Consider the following 14427-nt stretch of genomic DNA (forward strand, 5'->3'; position numbering starts at 1 on the left):
AGCTAATTTTGAGCTCAAGTCATTCTCGAGTTTCGATCGATATGCAATTTTAAGTATTAATTAATTAAAGTTAAATTTTAAGCATGATCAAACTTATATTATATTAAGCTTGATTTAGTTTTGAATCAAGCTTAAAATAAGATTTAATTCAAAATTATAAACTAATAAAGATATTCATATATTAAAAAATATATAATAATATAAAATTTTAGAACTAAACTCTATAAGATCATATTACATAACAATCAACTTAAGTAAATCTTAAAATATAACATAATTATAGTCTAGTATAAAAATCAATCATATTATATACATATAATAATTATTATTTTGAGCCTTTGCAAATCAACTTATAATAAAGTTTGTCTTAAAATTATTTTCAAACTTATTTTAAAGATCAAGCTTGACTTAAAATTATTTTCAAATCAAATTTGATGGAGTCTTATTGAGCCGAGCCCAAGCGAGGTTGATTGTTTTGCCAGTCCTATATTAGAATCATCAGATTCATTATCAATATTTTGATGTCTACTCAACAAACCACTGAGATCAATCCATGTGAATCTACCAGAATTGAATCCCATGCAGAATTGTGGTAAATTAGTTGATGCAAAAGCTTAAACTAGTTAATGGACCAAAAATATGTTTCCATACTTTAAGACATATACGTCTTAATAAATTCTTTGTGCAAGAAATATATTATTGAAGCTGTCGACACTTTCCCTGAACAATTGACACCCGAAACTGCACAAATTAATTAAACAAGTGGAAACATCCACTAATCTAATGGGGATACCCATTCTTCTTAAGAAAAAAAAAAAAAACAACCAAATCTATATCCTGATTAATCATATTCGCCGACCTCCAGAACGCAACTGGCGCTATCTGGGCCCGGACAACTGCTGCGACGACACATACGACGGCGACCCACTCGTGGTCGTCGTGCTGCTCGTCACCGACCTGGTAATGTTATCCCCTCCGTTCCCGAACAACCGGTTCGTCCCTCCGGCCGCCGCGGAGTTGGCGACGAAACCTCTACCGTACAGGCGGAGGAAGTTAAGCGACTCCACCCGCGGTTCCCACACCTCCATGTTTCCTTCCAGCATCCCTACCACAGCCACCATGCTCGGCCTCAGCGCCGGCTCCTCGTGCAAGCAACACAGCGCTACCTTCACGACTCTCTCCACCTCCTCCTCCCTCACCCTGCCCTCCATTCTCGGGTCCGCAAGCTCCGCATACCTCCCTTCCTCGTGCCTCTCCAATGCTACCATCGGGAAGTACTCACTCCCCTGGCCGGACCCACTCCCCCCGCCGCTCGTCCAATCCGAATTGTTGGTGGCGGCGTACCGATCGCCCCGGTTTTTTCTGCCCCGCACGACCTCGAGCAGCACCATGCCGAAGCTGTACACGTCGGTGCGGTCGGAGATGGCGGTGTTGGTGAGCCACTCCGGCGCCAAGTAGCCGCGCGTCCCGCGCATCGTGGTGATCAGGCCAGATTGTTCCGGTGCCATTAGCTTCGCCAGCCCGAAGTCGGAGATCTTGACCTGGCCGCCGTCGGCGAGGAGGATGTTCTCCGGCTTCACGTCGCAGTGCACGATCTTGTGGTCGCAGCCAGAGTGGAGGTAGGCTAACCCCCTCGCCGCGCCCACGGCGATCTCTATCCGCTCGCCCCATTCCAGAGCCGGGCCGGTGCGGGCGAACAAGGATTTCTCTAAGGATCCGCGGTTCATGTACTCGTAAACTAGCATCCGCCGCGATCCCTGGGCACAGAAGCCGCGGAGGCGGACGAGGTTGACGTGCCGGATGTTGCCGATCACGGCGATCTCTGTGCAGAACTCCTTCTTCCCCTGGACGCCGGGCACTTCGATCTTTTTGACTGCCACGAGTGACTTATCAGGCAGCTCGCCTTTGTAGACCGAGCCGAAGCCGCCGGATCCGATCTTGGTATGGAAGTTGTCAGTGACCGCCTCGAGCTCGGCGTAGTCGAACCTCGTGGGTAGTCCCGGTATTAAGATCTCTCCGGTGTCGTCGTCGTCGTCGTCGGAGTCCACGTTCGACGGCGTGCGCCGGGCGGGCGACTTCTGCCGGCCGAGCTGGATCTCTTTCATGATCATGGATTTGGATCTCTTCATCTTCTTCCTTTTCTTCTTGGAGTTCTTCAACCAGGCGAACGCGATGAAGGAGACCACGATGATAAGCAGGAATGCCGCAATCGATGGCAGCAAGATGGGCAGGATGTGGTGGCTTCTGGACGAATCGTTAGAGGATTCTGGTGGTGATCCAGAAGACACAATCTTGAGATAGCCCAAGGCGTCGGTGATCTCGCTTGCGTTGGTGTTGTACAGAGAACCCAATTGATGTTCCAATAGATAACAGGATTTGGAAGACCTGTCAAAGAAGTAGCCGAGGCAGGAGCAGTTGCCACTGCATAGACTCTGGCACGCCGAACTTCCCTGGCCAGCCGTGACCGGCGCCGCGAACTTGTTCGCGAAGTAGGCGATTCCACTACCTAGGCTCAAATACTCGGCAGTGGCTGAGTTTTCGCAGGAGGAGGAGGAGGCGAGGACCGAGCCTTGGGCAGGGAGGCAACCTCCATTGCTCGACGGCGCGAACAGTGCGGGGCAGGCGCATGAGGACTTGTTGCCCCTCGCGGTGCACAAGCTGAGGGAGCCGCACAAGACGGGGAGGTCGCAGCCGCCGCTGGGGGCAACGAATTCGTTGCCTAAGGCCGACGAGGAGTTGAGAGACGAGTAGCTCGTGATCTGGAGCCGGCCATCCGAGCCTAATTTGACGACGCGGAATTCCGCGAGAGGTAGGAGGACCTGGAACACGACGGAACCTTGCGGGGAGAAGAGATACAACCCGGTGGCGTTCGCCGACATGGAGGCGACGGCGGCGTTGCGGTCCTTGACAGAGCGGTTGTCGTTGGAGAGCTGCCAGTACTTTGACCCGATCCAGGTCAGAACAGCGTCGCCGGAGGTAACCGTCATGCGGTAATCGGACTCGGCGAGGTCGGTGTCGGACGTAGAGGAAGAGATGTACGACCCGACGAAGAGGGACTGGGAGGAGACGAGCGTGTCCGCGGGGTGTTCGAAGGATTGCCACAGAGTGGCGTTGGTAGCGTCACGGAGGAGGAGGTTGCCGGAGTCGAGGAGTTGGAGGGAGGAGACAGAGGAGGAGAATCCAGGGGTCGACCAGATGGAGGTGCCGTTAGAGTGGCTGACGGAGAGGCCAGCGGAGGAGAGGCGGACGTAGCCGGAGGTGTCAACCATTGGGGCGGCGCGGTTGGCGGCCCAGATGAGGGTTTTCGATGGGACGTGGAGGACTGCGAGATAGAAGCGGGATTGCTGGGCACCCGGCTTGTAGACGGCTGCTTGGAAGAAGGAGTTGCGGGAGACGAGGAAGACGCCACCGGAGTCGATGTAGAGGAGGCTGGAGGCGGTGAAAGGTGGGTAGAGGAACTCGGTGGAGACATTGCCGGAGAAGGAGAGATGGAAATGGAATTGGAGGAGGAGTAGATGGAGGAGGAGAAGGAGAGAGCAAGGCATTGGGGCGTGGGAGTTGAGCCCATGAGGTGAGGAAAGGAGGAGGTGATGGTGGTATGGATGGCGGGGGTTGCTGCTTGTTTTGGGGAGCGTTGACTTCTCGGAAAGAGCTACTGTTGGATTCTTTTCTTCGCGACGTGTAATTGTTTCCATTTAGGGGATGGCAAGAGCGATTGGCATTCGCTGCTCAACACCTTGAAGACAGCTACATGAATCAACTATTGGTTACTCGGCTTTGGGTTTCGAATTCAAGTCAAACCTGGATGGTGGACCAGCTTGCGCTTGCGCGGCTGCGGCTTCGCCCGCGCCCGCAATCTCTAGGCTCTGGCTTCCTTTTCACATGGATATGGATAGCTTATCGGAATCTAATCCTGTAAACGGGTTGAATTCCTTGTCCACGGGGGACCCACCCATCTTGCGTGTCCATCATTAACTGGAGTCGTCCTAGTTAGACTCTGGACATTTGTTCGAGATTATAGAGAGAGATGGTGGATAGCATGTTCTAATCCCACCCTTAATCATGTTTCAGGGTTGGTGTAAACAGGCTGGATTAGCAAGGCCTGGAGTTGTTGTGTAAGTTAGAATCGTAACTAATCCCAATAATTTTATAAAGAGATTGTGTTTAAGGCCAAGCTGCTCTATCATCGTGCTTGGTAGGTGTTTCAAGGAATTAGACAATAAGTGCGTATATGTTTCACTTGATAAAGTATGATATCCTAAGTTGCTCTATGTGCTCTAATGAGATAGAAGCCATTGATCAATCTCTTTCTTAATTGTAAAGTGGCCTTGACTCTTTGGGATTTTTTGAAAGCTCATCTAACTAATAATGTCAGTTTAAAGGATAGATGATACGCTAGTTTCTGAATACATATGTGTAACGGGTTACCTAATCATGAGAAGGTACGGGATTCATGGCTATTGCGCTGTCTTACCTTGACATTTAGAAGTTAAGAAATAAGATCACTTTCTCTAATAAGATGGAATAGTTTGCGATGCTTAAATTTGAACTCTTGCCTTTGCTAATGAATATTATGCTCAGATATATATTAAGAAAATAAAACCTAGCTCCATCCTCATATTTGTTAAATAGGATCCCTCACCTAAAATTGAGACTTCGACGTCACTATAGATAGGCTTTTGTGGGGAACAAGTAATGCAAGACGACTTCGGTTCACACATAAAAGTGTTGCAAAAGACATCGGCTCCTGATGGTGAAATTCTTGCCAAAAGCACAACTACGTGTCCTCTATTCGTCTCACACACGCACATTAATAAGTATATAAATATGTGTGCATTAGTAAGTACGCACACATGTACACAATATAATACATGAACGGATATAGAAATTGGTGCCTTTTCTACTTTGTTTATCTTAGTAATCGGGGTTTTTAGAGAAGATCCATGATGGGTACCTTTTGGGTATGAGATGTTCGTCTAGGCGAGAGTCACTTACACCCACTAGAGACTACAAACGTTAAATAATAATATGGATTACACCAAATATGGGGAGAAGTCTCTATTTCTCCTCATGTCCTCAATCTTTCTGCTTTGCTATTAGCTTAACTTTTCGATTTTTAGCTAAGAAATACCTCTCTTGTATGTCTTCATTGAGAATGACATGTTGTGCGCCTAAGTACGAAAAGATAGTACAAGCCGGGTGGATCAAAGTGAACTTAGATGATTCTTTTGTTCAACAAATTTATGGCTGGTAGGGTTGGTTTCATAATCCGACATACTGATAGTCATCATCTAATTGTATGGTGTAGATGTGGACCTTATAAATTGAAACTTATAGTAGAAGCACATATAATAAAACAAGCTATTATTTCCACTCGTCATAAGGATTTTCTAAATGTGTGGTTTGAGTTTATCTCAACCATCAAGATCAACTCAATAGTCTACGTACTCTATTGCTTCTGTCATATATAACATTAAAAATCTAATTTATAATTTAAACAATTATAAAATTACTCATATTAGCTTGCAAAAAGAGAGAAGAAGCATGCCTAGGCTTTAGATATACCTGAGAAGATGAGTTTTTATTCTAAACTTTTTTAACTTTCCGATTCTAGTAGATAATTTTGTACGGAATAAACCACTTCATATTTTTTTTAAAAGAAAAAAAACTGCTTATACTGTATGAGTATTTTGGGGCCCAAATTCTAACATGACCGACTTATTAGAATACTATTAAATTTTGTATATCTCTTTTAAAAAATAATTATGAACGAGAAGGAATTAGTAATATCTTAAAAGTTGTTATGAACTATTCCCCACCTTGGATATTGTCATCGTCTTAAAGTCAAATCTTCACCTTCTCTCAGGATCAGAGAATAAGTCATGCATCCTTCTCCACTCCGATGGTTGCATCGAATAATTAATTGATGTTAGACGTCGGCAGTGATCTTTTCAAAAGATTACCGTACACTTTGTCAATAAGTAGGGAATTTATAAATGACATTATGTTTTGTATTTCTTACCGTTCTCTCCACTGGACTTAACAGATTTCAGCTTAAAATAATCAACTTAACGATTTAAAAGGAGACTATTCTTCTTCTCTTTTTTCCTTTCATTTGTCAAGGTGTAATTATAGATCTACTAAGATGTTGAAAGTTGGATCGTAATTCTTATCTATTCACTCGTCTCTCTTTGAGTCTTTGACATTATGTTGAAAGGTATACAACGACTCTTCACCTTCTCCTTCATACTTTTTATTTTTAACAAATAAAATATAACCGGTAGATATCTAACTCAATAAAATCGGGTCAAAGCTTGACCTAAACCTGCTTTGGGCTTAACCCTGATTAGACTTAGGGAATGGATTGGTTTAAACTTTGTCCAAGTCTGATGAGGCTTGAACTTGTACCCATCCATTAGAGACTACAGATAACGATCTATCTATTGATGCTTAACTCATCAGCCCGTAGATGCTCCGCCCGTGTATATTAGATTTGAATTTCTTGAATTCTACTTAAACTTATGCTTTATGTTTAAAATTCTTTGCCACCTTCCTTAACGAAAATACTCAAATATAAAAAGGAAGCGACAGTCAAAACAAGGTTGAAAAAAAAAAGGCATGCAAATGTCAAAGAATGATCAAATATTTACTATTGCATACGAGATGGAAATTAGAATTTTTGGTTCAAAGATTATTATGCAAGTGAAAAATGACCCATTTTGTTTTTCTTCTGAAAAATTAATTCTGCAATTGGACTGCTACCCCCCTAACAATATCGGAATAGACTGAATCCAGTCTGAAAACTTGAATCCCCCGGGCTTTGATCCAGTCCAAAACTAGTTCGAAACTAGACAGGGTAGAGCCTTGTCCAGATATTAGCCCATTTCATTGTGGGCCGGGCCGAGCTCTCCATTCTCATATAGTTACATTTAGAGATAATTAGGTTTGATCCTCTCGGTCATTTTCACTTTATATCGCCTCAAATTTTTTTCTCTCCAACTTAACCCCTTCAACTACTTAAAATGATCAGACCCATCGAGAGTGTTAAGAAATGATAGGAAATTACTATTAAGCATCTAGAAGTTTATTTATAATTGGATTAGTTATGGTGATGGTAGTATTTGTTATAATTAGAGTTAGGATTTAAAAAAGGAGGAGAGATAGAGAGAGAAGAGGAGAAGGACAACTTGTAAAGAAGAAATAAATAATTGGGATTTAGGGTCTATATCACAGGTATTAATGGCCTTAATTACAAGGGTTAATAGTAGTGGTGGTGGATAGATTTATACTTGAAGTTTGTGTTTGAGAGAAAGATCAAAAGAATTAGAAAGGTCGATGATCGTGATGAGATTGACGTACATGTTTGAGGTTTGGGAGAAAGAAAAAAAACTACAAGTATTTGTGATAATGATTAAGATGGTGATAGGATTGAGATTTGAGAGAAATGCCATAATATCTACATTATCATAATACTCACAATATCATGCATTTCCTCAAAAATAAAATAAAAATAAAGACGGTCAAATGTACCCTATCATATTTATCAACAATTAAATGTACACTTATTAATTATGTACATGGTCTTTTTTAATTAAAGAACCTTGGATGGCAAGCGCAAAACATCGTGACACCATGGTGATGGTTACATGCCAAGAAATCAATACCACCATCATTACTTTAGGGAGTCCCCATGAGACGTCGAAGTTGATTTTAGTGACACCCAAAGATAAAAGGAGTTTAGTCTTCACGCCTTTGGGTCAAGCCGGTGACGATTCAACATTCTCACCTTTGGGTCAAGTTGGTGACGATTCAACATTCTCACCTTTGGGTCAAGTTGGTGACGATTCAACATTCTCACCTTTGGATCAAGCCGGTGACTGATTCAACATTCTCGCCTTTGGGTCAAGCCGGTGACGGTCCAACTTTCCCGCCTTTGGGTCAAGCTGGTGATGGTTCAACTTTCCCGCCTTTGGGTCAAGCTGGAGATGGTCCAACCTTCCTGGCTTTGGGTCAAGTCAAGCCGGCAATTGATTTCTCAACCCTAGGGGTGAAGACGGGTCGGATTAACTCCGACCCGACCCACTATCCGACCCGACTCGGATCGGATTCGGATAAAAAATTTCTATCTGACTTGGATACGGATTCGGATACGGGTCGGATAAATTTTTCGGATTCGAATACGGATGTCGGATATCCGTTTACCAGCATATTTTTTTAAATGATTTACAGTTTTTAGTTTGCTTATTTAAATAGTAAGTATTAATATTATTACTAATAATACATTATATATTATTTATAGAGATTAATTTCTCTAATTTTATATATTTGACATACAAAAAAATTATTTGTTGTAAAACTCTTAATAATTTTGTGTTAATTATATTTAAATAAAATATTATAATTATTTTAAATTTAATCAATATCCGTTTAAGATCCGATCTTTTATCCGAAAATTATCCGTATACGTTTAATTAGGATATGGTTTTAAATTTTACTATCCGTCCAATATCCGTATCCGAACTAAAAATACGAATCCGGATATGGATTGAGCACTATCCGATCTATATCCTATCCGTTTTCACCTCTACTCAACCCCCAAAACCCAACCCCGCTTAACGTTAGGGGTTCCTTTTTTATCTCTCTACATTTTCTTCTTCTAGATGTAGCGTTGACATGTGATACCTTCTAGCTCTTTCGCTCGGTCTGCTACTGTACGTACATCAACCACTGCGCATGATTCAACAGCGATAAATTCCTGCAATAGGGAAGAGAAATACTCTTAAGGTTGATCAATCCACTTCCTGCAGTAGGTTTTAATTATTTACTAGTCAAACGAAGCATTGTCGTTATAAGCTTGAAGTTGTCTTAATTAGTAGATATATACGTAAAGAGATAATAAACTTAAATGAAGGGTGTTATCTGTAGAATTTTCCAGCGCAACCAACCCCCTAACTACTAAGTTGGTAGAAGTAACGTGTGCATCTTGTCGTTACACGTATCAATTCCTTCAGCGGTTCAAGAAACCAACCTCCGTGGATCATAGTATTAAATGACAATGCCTACCTCTCTTTCTTAGCCCACTCACGTCGCGTGAGCACACAACATCTTAGCCTTCTCTTCTCGTATCCTATCTATCCTTAAATAACTAGCTCGATCTCTTAGCAACAATATACCAAGGAGATGGAGGTGGAAAGGGTGCAATCCATCGCGTCCCTCAAGGCAAATCTCGACGCGATCCCATCGGAGTTCGTGCGGCCGGAGAACGAACAGCCGGGGAGGACGACGTTCCGCGGTCCGGTCCCGGAGATCCCGGTGGTGGACATGTCGGACCCGGACAGGACACGCGTCGTGAGGGCAGTGGTGGACGCGAGCTGCAAGTGGGGAATGTTCCAGGTGGTGAACCACGGAATCCCGGCGGAGGTGATCAAGGAGCTGCAGGAGGTGGGGAAGGAGTTCTTCGAGCTGCCGCAGGAGGAGAAGGAGAAGTACGCCATGAAATCGGGGAGCACTGAAGGGTACGGGACGAAGCTGGGGAAGGAGTTGGAAGGGAAGAAGGGATGGGTGGACTTTTTATTTCATAACGTGTGGCCGCCGTCTCTCATTAACCATGGCGTCTGGCCTAGCAAACCATCTACGTACAGGTTCGTAGTATTCTCTCTCTATGTCTCTTTCTTTAATTCTCTCAGGTGTTTCACGAAGAATTAATCAATTTTTATGGATTTCTCTATCTTTTAATATTTAATCGCAATAAATAAATGTAACTTCATTAAAGAAGTAGTTTTACCTCTCTTTTTTTTCTACTTTCTTTCTTTCTTTATAAGATGAGAGAGTTACTTTAGAATTCTAGTCACTCCTTTATAAATTTTATTTTCTAGGAAACAAACAGAAATCATGAACAAATAAATTTTGAGTCAACCAATTTATCTTATTTATATTAATTATTAAGTCGCAAGATATAATCAATAATTCTATTGTAATCCACTAAACTATTGCTTATTTTTACACCGATTTTTTTTTTTTTAGCACGTTCAAAATTATAAAATCTTCTAAATGCTCATTTTATTAGTTGATCATTTATGAAAAAATTATCACCTATTTATTTAAAAGCTCCAAGATCAATGAATACGAAAAAAAAAAAGAAATATTATGAGCAGAATAGACATAGAATATTTCTTTTTTCGTATATATGATGAAGAGATAGAGATATTAGATAACTAAGTAGGTAAAATATCATAAAACTAAATGAATAAGAGAGTCTACTTGAAAATAAACAATAGTTTAGAGGATCCAGAACTCTAGATGTAAATATCATAAAAATAAATAAGTAAATAAATAGATAAGTATATAAGAGAATCTATTTGAAAGATAAATAAAAGGATCCATATCTCTAGATTTAAATATCATAAAATTAAATAAATAAATAAATAATAGTTTAGAGTATCCAGAACTCCAGAAGTATTGATATTCACGATGTAAACTAAGGTCATACACTTACCTCGAGCAACTTCTTTTCCTCTGCCCGGCGGTCTCTCCAAAAATTTTCAAATCATATTATTTTCACCTGTAAAATTGCAACCTTATTATTATTATTATTTTTCCCTTCACAAGATCAGCCAAAAGTATATCTAGTGTGGATCAAGCTTAGCACCATTGTAACATATCTCGGTATTCTTGTCTTGATTTAATTTATGTAACTTGACAGGAAGGCTAACGAGGAATACACTAAACACTTGGTGAAGGTTATGGATGAATTATTTGAGAGCCTATCAATTGGATTGGGACTAGAGAAGCATGCGATGAAGGAGGCATCTGGTGGGGAAGACTTGGGGCTACTCCTCAAAATCAATTACTACCCACCATGTCCTCGCCCTGACTTGGCTCTCGGGGTTCCACCACACACTGACATGTCAATGTTAACTCTCCTCGTTCCCAATGAAGTCTCAGGCTTACAAGTCTTCAAGGATGATCACTGGTTTGATGCCAAGTATATCCCTAATGCCATCATTGTCCACATTGGTGACCAGGTTGAGGTAATCTCTTGTTCTAATTTTCATCCTCACGTTAGACAAAATAACAATTTAACGTTTAAGTATTAGACCAACAATACCAGCAGTGAGAAAGATTATTATATCATTGCATGTGATATTACGTTATATCGTTTATTTTAATATTTTTCACATATGATCTGAAATAGATATTAAGCAATGGGAAGTACAAAAGCGTTCTCCATAGAACAACCGTGAACAAGGAGAAGGTGCGGATGTCATGGCCAGTGTTCTGCGAGCCTCCAAATGAACTGGTCATTGGTCCTCTGCCACAACTAATTAACCAAGAGAATCCACCAAAATACAAGGCCAAGAAGTACAAGGACTACAAGTATTGCAAGCTTAACAAGCTTCCCCAGTAAAAAAACATTAATTATGGTTACTATTTCATTCGCAGTCTTAGCTTGTAATGCTGATGTTATAGTTGTTGTTGTCGTCGTTTAAGTTCTGCTTTGGAACTTTATATTTCGGAATATTAATATAAGAGCAACATCGACAGTTAATAAAGAAAAACTTCATGGGCCTCTCTCATCATGGATCAGCCATAGCACGTCCAACAATACGGCCCATTAGCGATTAATTCGGACTAATTCAACAAAAGAACAAAAAAGTCCAAGTAAGCATCACGTGCAAACACGCGTCCCACGTCCCTACCTCTGTCAAAGAAGGTACCCAAGCTTTCATGCGCGCACGATTCATGCACATGGCTAGACGTAGTCATTTAGGTACTGTTTATTACATTAGCTAGGTTCCCTATATATTTGACTCCATTTGACTGTTTGAACACGAAAACAAATCAATACCCATATCCTTGCTTAATGAAAAGGTAAGTCAAATATCCATCATTTTTAAAGATCTTGTAATCTAAATGCTTAACTACTTATCATGCCAAATTAACTAGCAACTGCTCTGAATTTAAGGCCGGCCAAATGCCTAGGCGACTTAGATAGTCGCCTAAGGGCTAAGGCCGGCCCTAGTAACGAGTGATCAAACGCCACTGAGATAGGGGTCCCCAAGTCATAAAATTAGGGGCCCCATATAACTTAGCTATCCAGTTAAGATTATGAAGGTTTTACAGGCTAGCTCCACACCCTCCCTATAAGAGAATAATGTTAAGATACTATTAAGATCTGATAAACTTTAGGTTGCCCCAACCAATAAGTGATCAAATACTATTAAGATAGGGGGCCCAGCTTAGCCGTCCACATTGATGAAATTTTTTTGGGCTACCCTACACCCTTTTTAAAATCTAATAAATTGTATGGTCTTCTCAAATATCTTTGATTGAAAAATAGAACAGATAAGTGGCCCATCTCCCAACGTTAAGTTTGTGAAATCATGTTATCCCCTGGGTTCTCTCCCGAGCCTTTTGTTTTCTTTTAAAAACTGTGGCAATTAGTTTTTAATGATTGATTTCTATTGTTTTTAAAAGGAAATGTTAATGAAATATGAGCTTATTGGGTGAACTGAGAAACTTATGATGATAGCATTGAATATCCCAACTATGAGCCTTAAAATCTGATAGAGAGGAGTGTAGTACCTTAAAAAAAATCTCTACAAATGACACAGAATACAAAACCCATAATGTACATAGGTTTGCCTTGTATATAATTTAACCTATATATATATATATATATATAGGTTAAATTATATCTACACTTCGTAAATTATATCAAATTTTTACGGAGATCCTTAAACTATAGTTTGTTATTCTCGTATAAATTTTGGATTAAAGTGAAACTACTGTGACAAAAAATGCCCAACGGCTATTATACCCTAATAAGCATAGGGCCCTCTTCACTTTGAGCGGTAGCTTCACATCGTCGCCCTCGTCCTCCCTTTCCTTGCGGTGATGCAGGTGGTGGTAGTAGTGCTGGTTGCGAGCCGATGAGGAGCCCTCTCCCTTGCTGTCGCCATTGATTCTCACCCAGGAATGGATGCTGGTGGGCTTCTTGGTGTCGAACGGAGCGGAATCATCAAGGGATACATCAAACGAGAGCAAGGAGACGAGGGTCGTGGCCGGATATCCGCACGACGAGCTCGGAGACGCGCGCTTGCAGCCTCAAGGGCGAATTGACAAGCACCTGGACGGCAAATTGGACGAGGAGGGACTCAACCAAGTCGTGGTCGGTGGCGAGGTTAGCAAGTGCCACGGCGGCGGCAATCTGGGCGTCGAGGGAGGAGGACGAAGAATTGGAATCGACGCCGCGGAGGAGGGCGAGGATCGGCGGACGCCACCCTCCTCGACGATGATCTTTCCTCGATTGCGGTGGTTGTCCAGGGCGGGGTTGGCGAGGGACATGGCGGCCTCGGCGCGAGCGGATGGGTTGGGGACATCATAGCGGCGGCGATGTAAGACCAGACCATGGAGTCGGTGCTTGCAATTGGTGGAAGACTAAGGGCATCGAAGGAGGAGAAGATTGAGAGGCCATTTCAAGTCGGCGAGAGAGGCATCGAGGGCAGAAAAAGCTCTATGGATGGCGGCAAAACAATGGCGATAGAAGCGACTCGGCGGAGGAGGGAAAATCGCCTCTAGCATCGGCTGGTCGAGGGCCTTCGAGGCCTCAGCGGCGGGCGTGTCGCTCGTAGACTAGGGAAGGGGAAGGGGGCAGGGGAGATGGTGAAGAAGAAGAAGTAGAAGAAGGGAAGGCCTCGGATGTCGTCGAGTTCCGGCGGCAGGGGGGGGGTTCATTTAGGTCATTTCCTATATAATGTACTTTGATATGACTGTCTAAGTTGTTCAATGTAAGTAACTATAGAATAACAGAGAAGAGTGACATTAGAATTATTCCAAAATTTATATGAAATATTTATAATAAAAAATAGTTTAAGATTCTTTATGAAAATTTCGTATAGTTTATAGTTAAAAGATGTAAGTGTAATATCATATATATATATTAAGCTAGAACTGAAGACCACCAGACCTTACTCCTCTTATTTATTCAACCCATTTGTTAGGTAGATCTCTCCAAATCTAGAGAAAGATGGAGAGGAGTTGGAAAGAACGAGATGAGGAAATGGAGGAAGCTAATGGCTGTACCATTCTTGTTACATTTGGTAGATGATCCTACTACGAACCGTCGTCTCGTGGGAGCGACGATCGCCTCGCCTCTTTTGTCGTTTGGCGTCCTCGAGAGTTCGCCAGCAACCTCCTCGCCAACTGCTTCAAGTAGAACAGCTTCTCCTCCCTCCGTCCGTCCGTCAACTCAACACATACATACGTATGTAACGTATCTTATCATAATATTATTCAGAGATATTATTACACTAATAATAGGTTTTAAGTTCCACGAAGGCTATTTAATTATGTGGTTTCACATGCATGCATGGAACAGGGATTTATGAAGGTGATACCGGAGAGACTGGAGTTTGCAAACGAGTT

The 14427-nt window shown here is 42.1% G+C and overlaps 2 protein-coding genes across 2 annotated transcripts; one reads left to right on the forward strand and one right to left on the reverse strand.

The window, feature by feature from the left end:
- Positions 1-601: 601 nt before the first annotated feature.
- LOC140760178 (G-type lectin S-receptor-like serine/threonine-protein kinase At5g35370) lies at positions 602-4122 on the reverse strand. Its single transcript, XM_073097023.1, has one exon. It carries the CDS (start codon positions 3693-3695, stop codon positions 879-881), a length of 2817 nt encoding a protein of 938 aa, XP_072953124.1. The 5' UTR covers positions 3696-4122; the 3' UTR covers positions 602-878.
- A 4950-nt stretch (positions 4123-9072) lies between these two features.
- Positions 9073-11579, forward strand: LOC140759860 (flavonol synthase 1). Its single transcript, XM_073096529.1, has 3 exons — positions 9073-9641; positions 10703-11030; positions 11195-11579. Exons 1-3 carry the CDS (start codon positions 9181-9183, stop codon positions 11405-11407), a joined length of 1002 nt encoding a protein of 333 aa, XP_072952630.1. The 5' UTR covers positions 9073-9180; the 3' UTR covers positions 11408-11579.
- The last annotated feature ends 2848 nt before the right edge of the window (positions 11580-14427 follow it).

This window comes from Typha angustifolia, chromosome 5 (genome assembly GCF_048772165.1).
Source record: "Typha angustifolia cultivar Huaian chromosome 5, ASM4877216v1, whole genome shotgun sequence".
Classification (NCBI taxonomy): domain Eukaryota; kingdom Viridiplantae; phylum Streptophyta; class Magnoliopsida; order Poales; family Typhaceae; genus Typha; species Typha angustifolia.

What these genes read in the sequence shown, in the direction of transcription:
- LOC140759860 (XM_073096529.1), top strand. Translation starts at nt 9,181, where the DNA reads ATGGAGGTGGAAAGGGTGCAATCCATCGCGTCCCTCAAGGCAAATCTC. An exon ending in AGCAAACCATCTACGTACAG is followed by an intron (nt 9,642 to 10,702) that starts GTTCGTAGTATT and finishes GTAACTTGACAG; the next exon opens with GAAGGCTAACGAGGAATACA. An exon ending in ACATTGGTGACCAGGTTGAG is followed by an intron (nt 11,031 to 11,194) that starts GTAATCTCTTGT and finishes GATCTGAAATAG; the next exon opens with ATATTAAGCAATGGGAAGTA.
- LOC140760178 (XM_073097023.1), bottom strand. Translation starts at nt 3,695, where the DNA reads ATGGAAACAATTACACGTCGCGAAGAAAAGAATCCAACAGTAGCTCTT.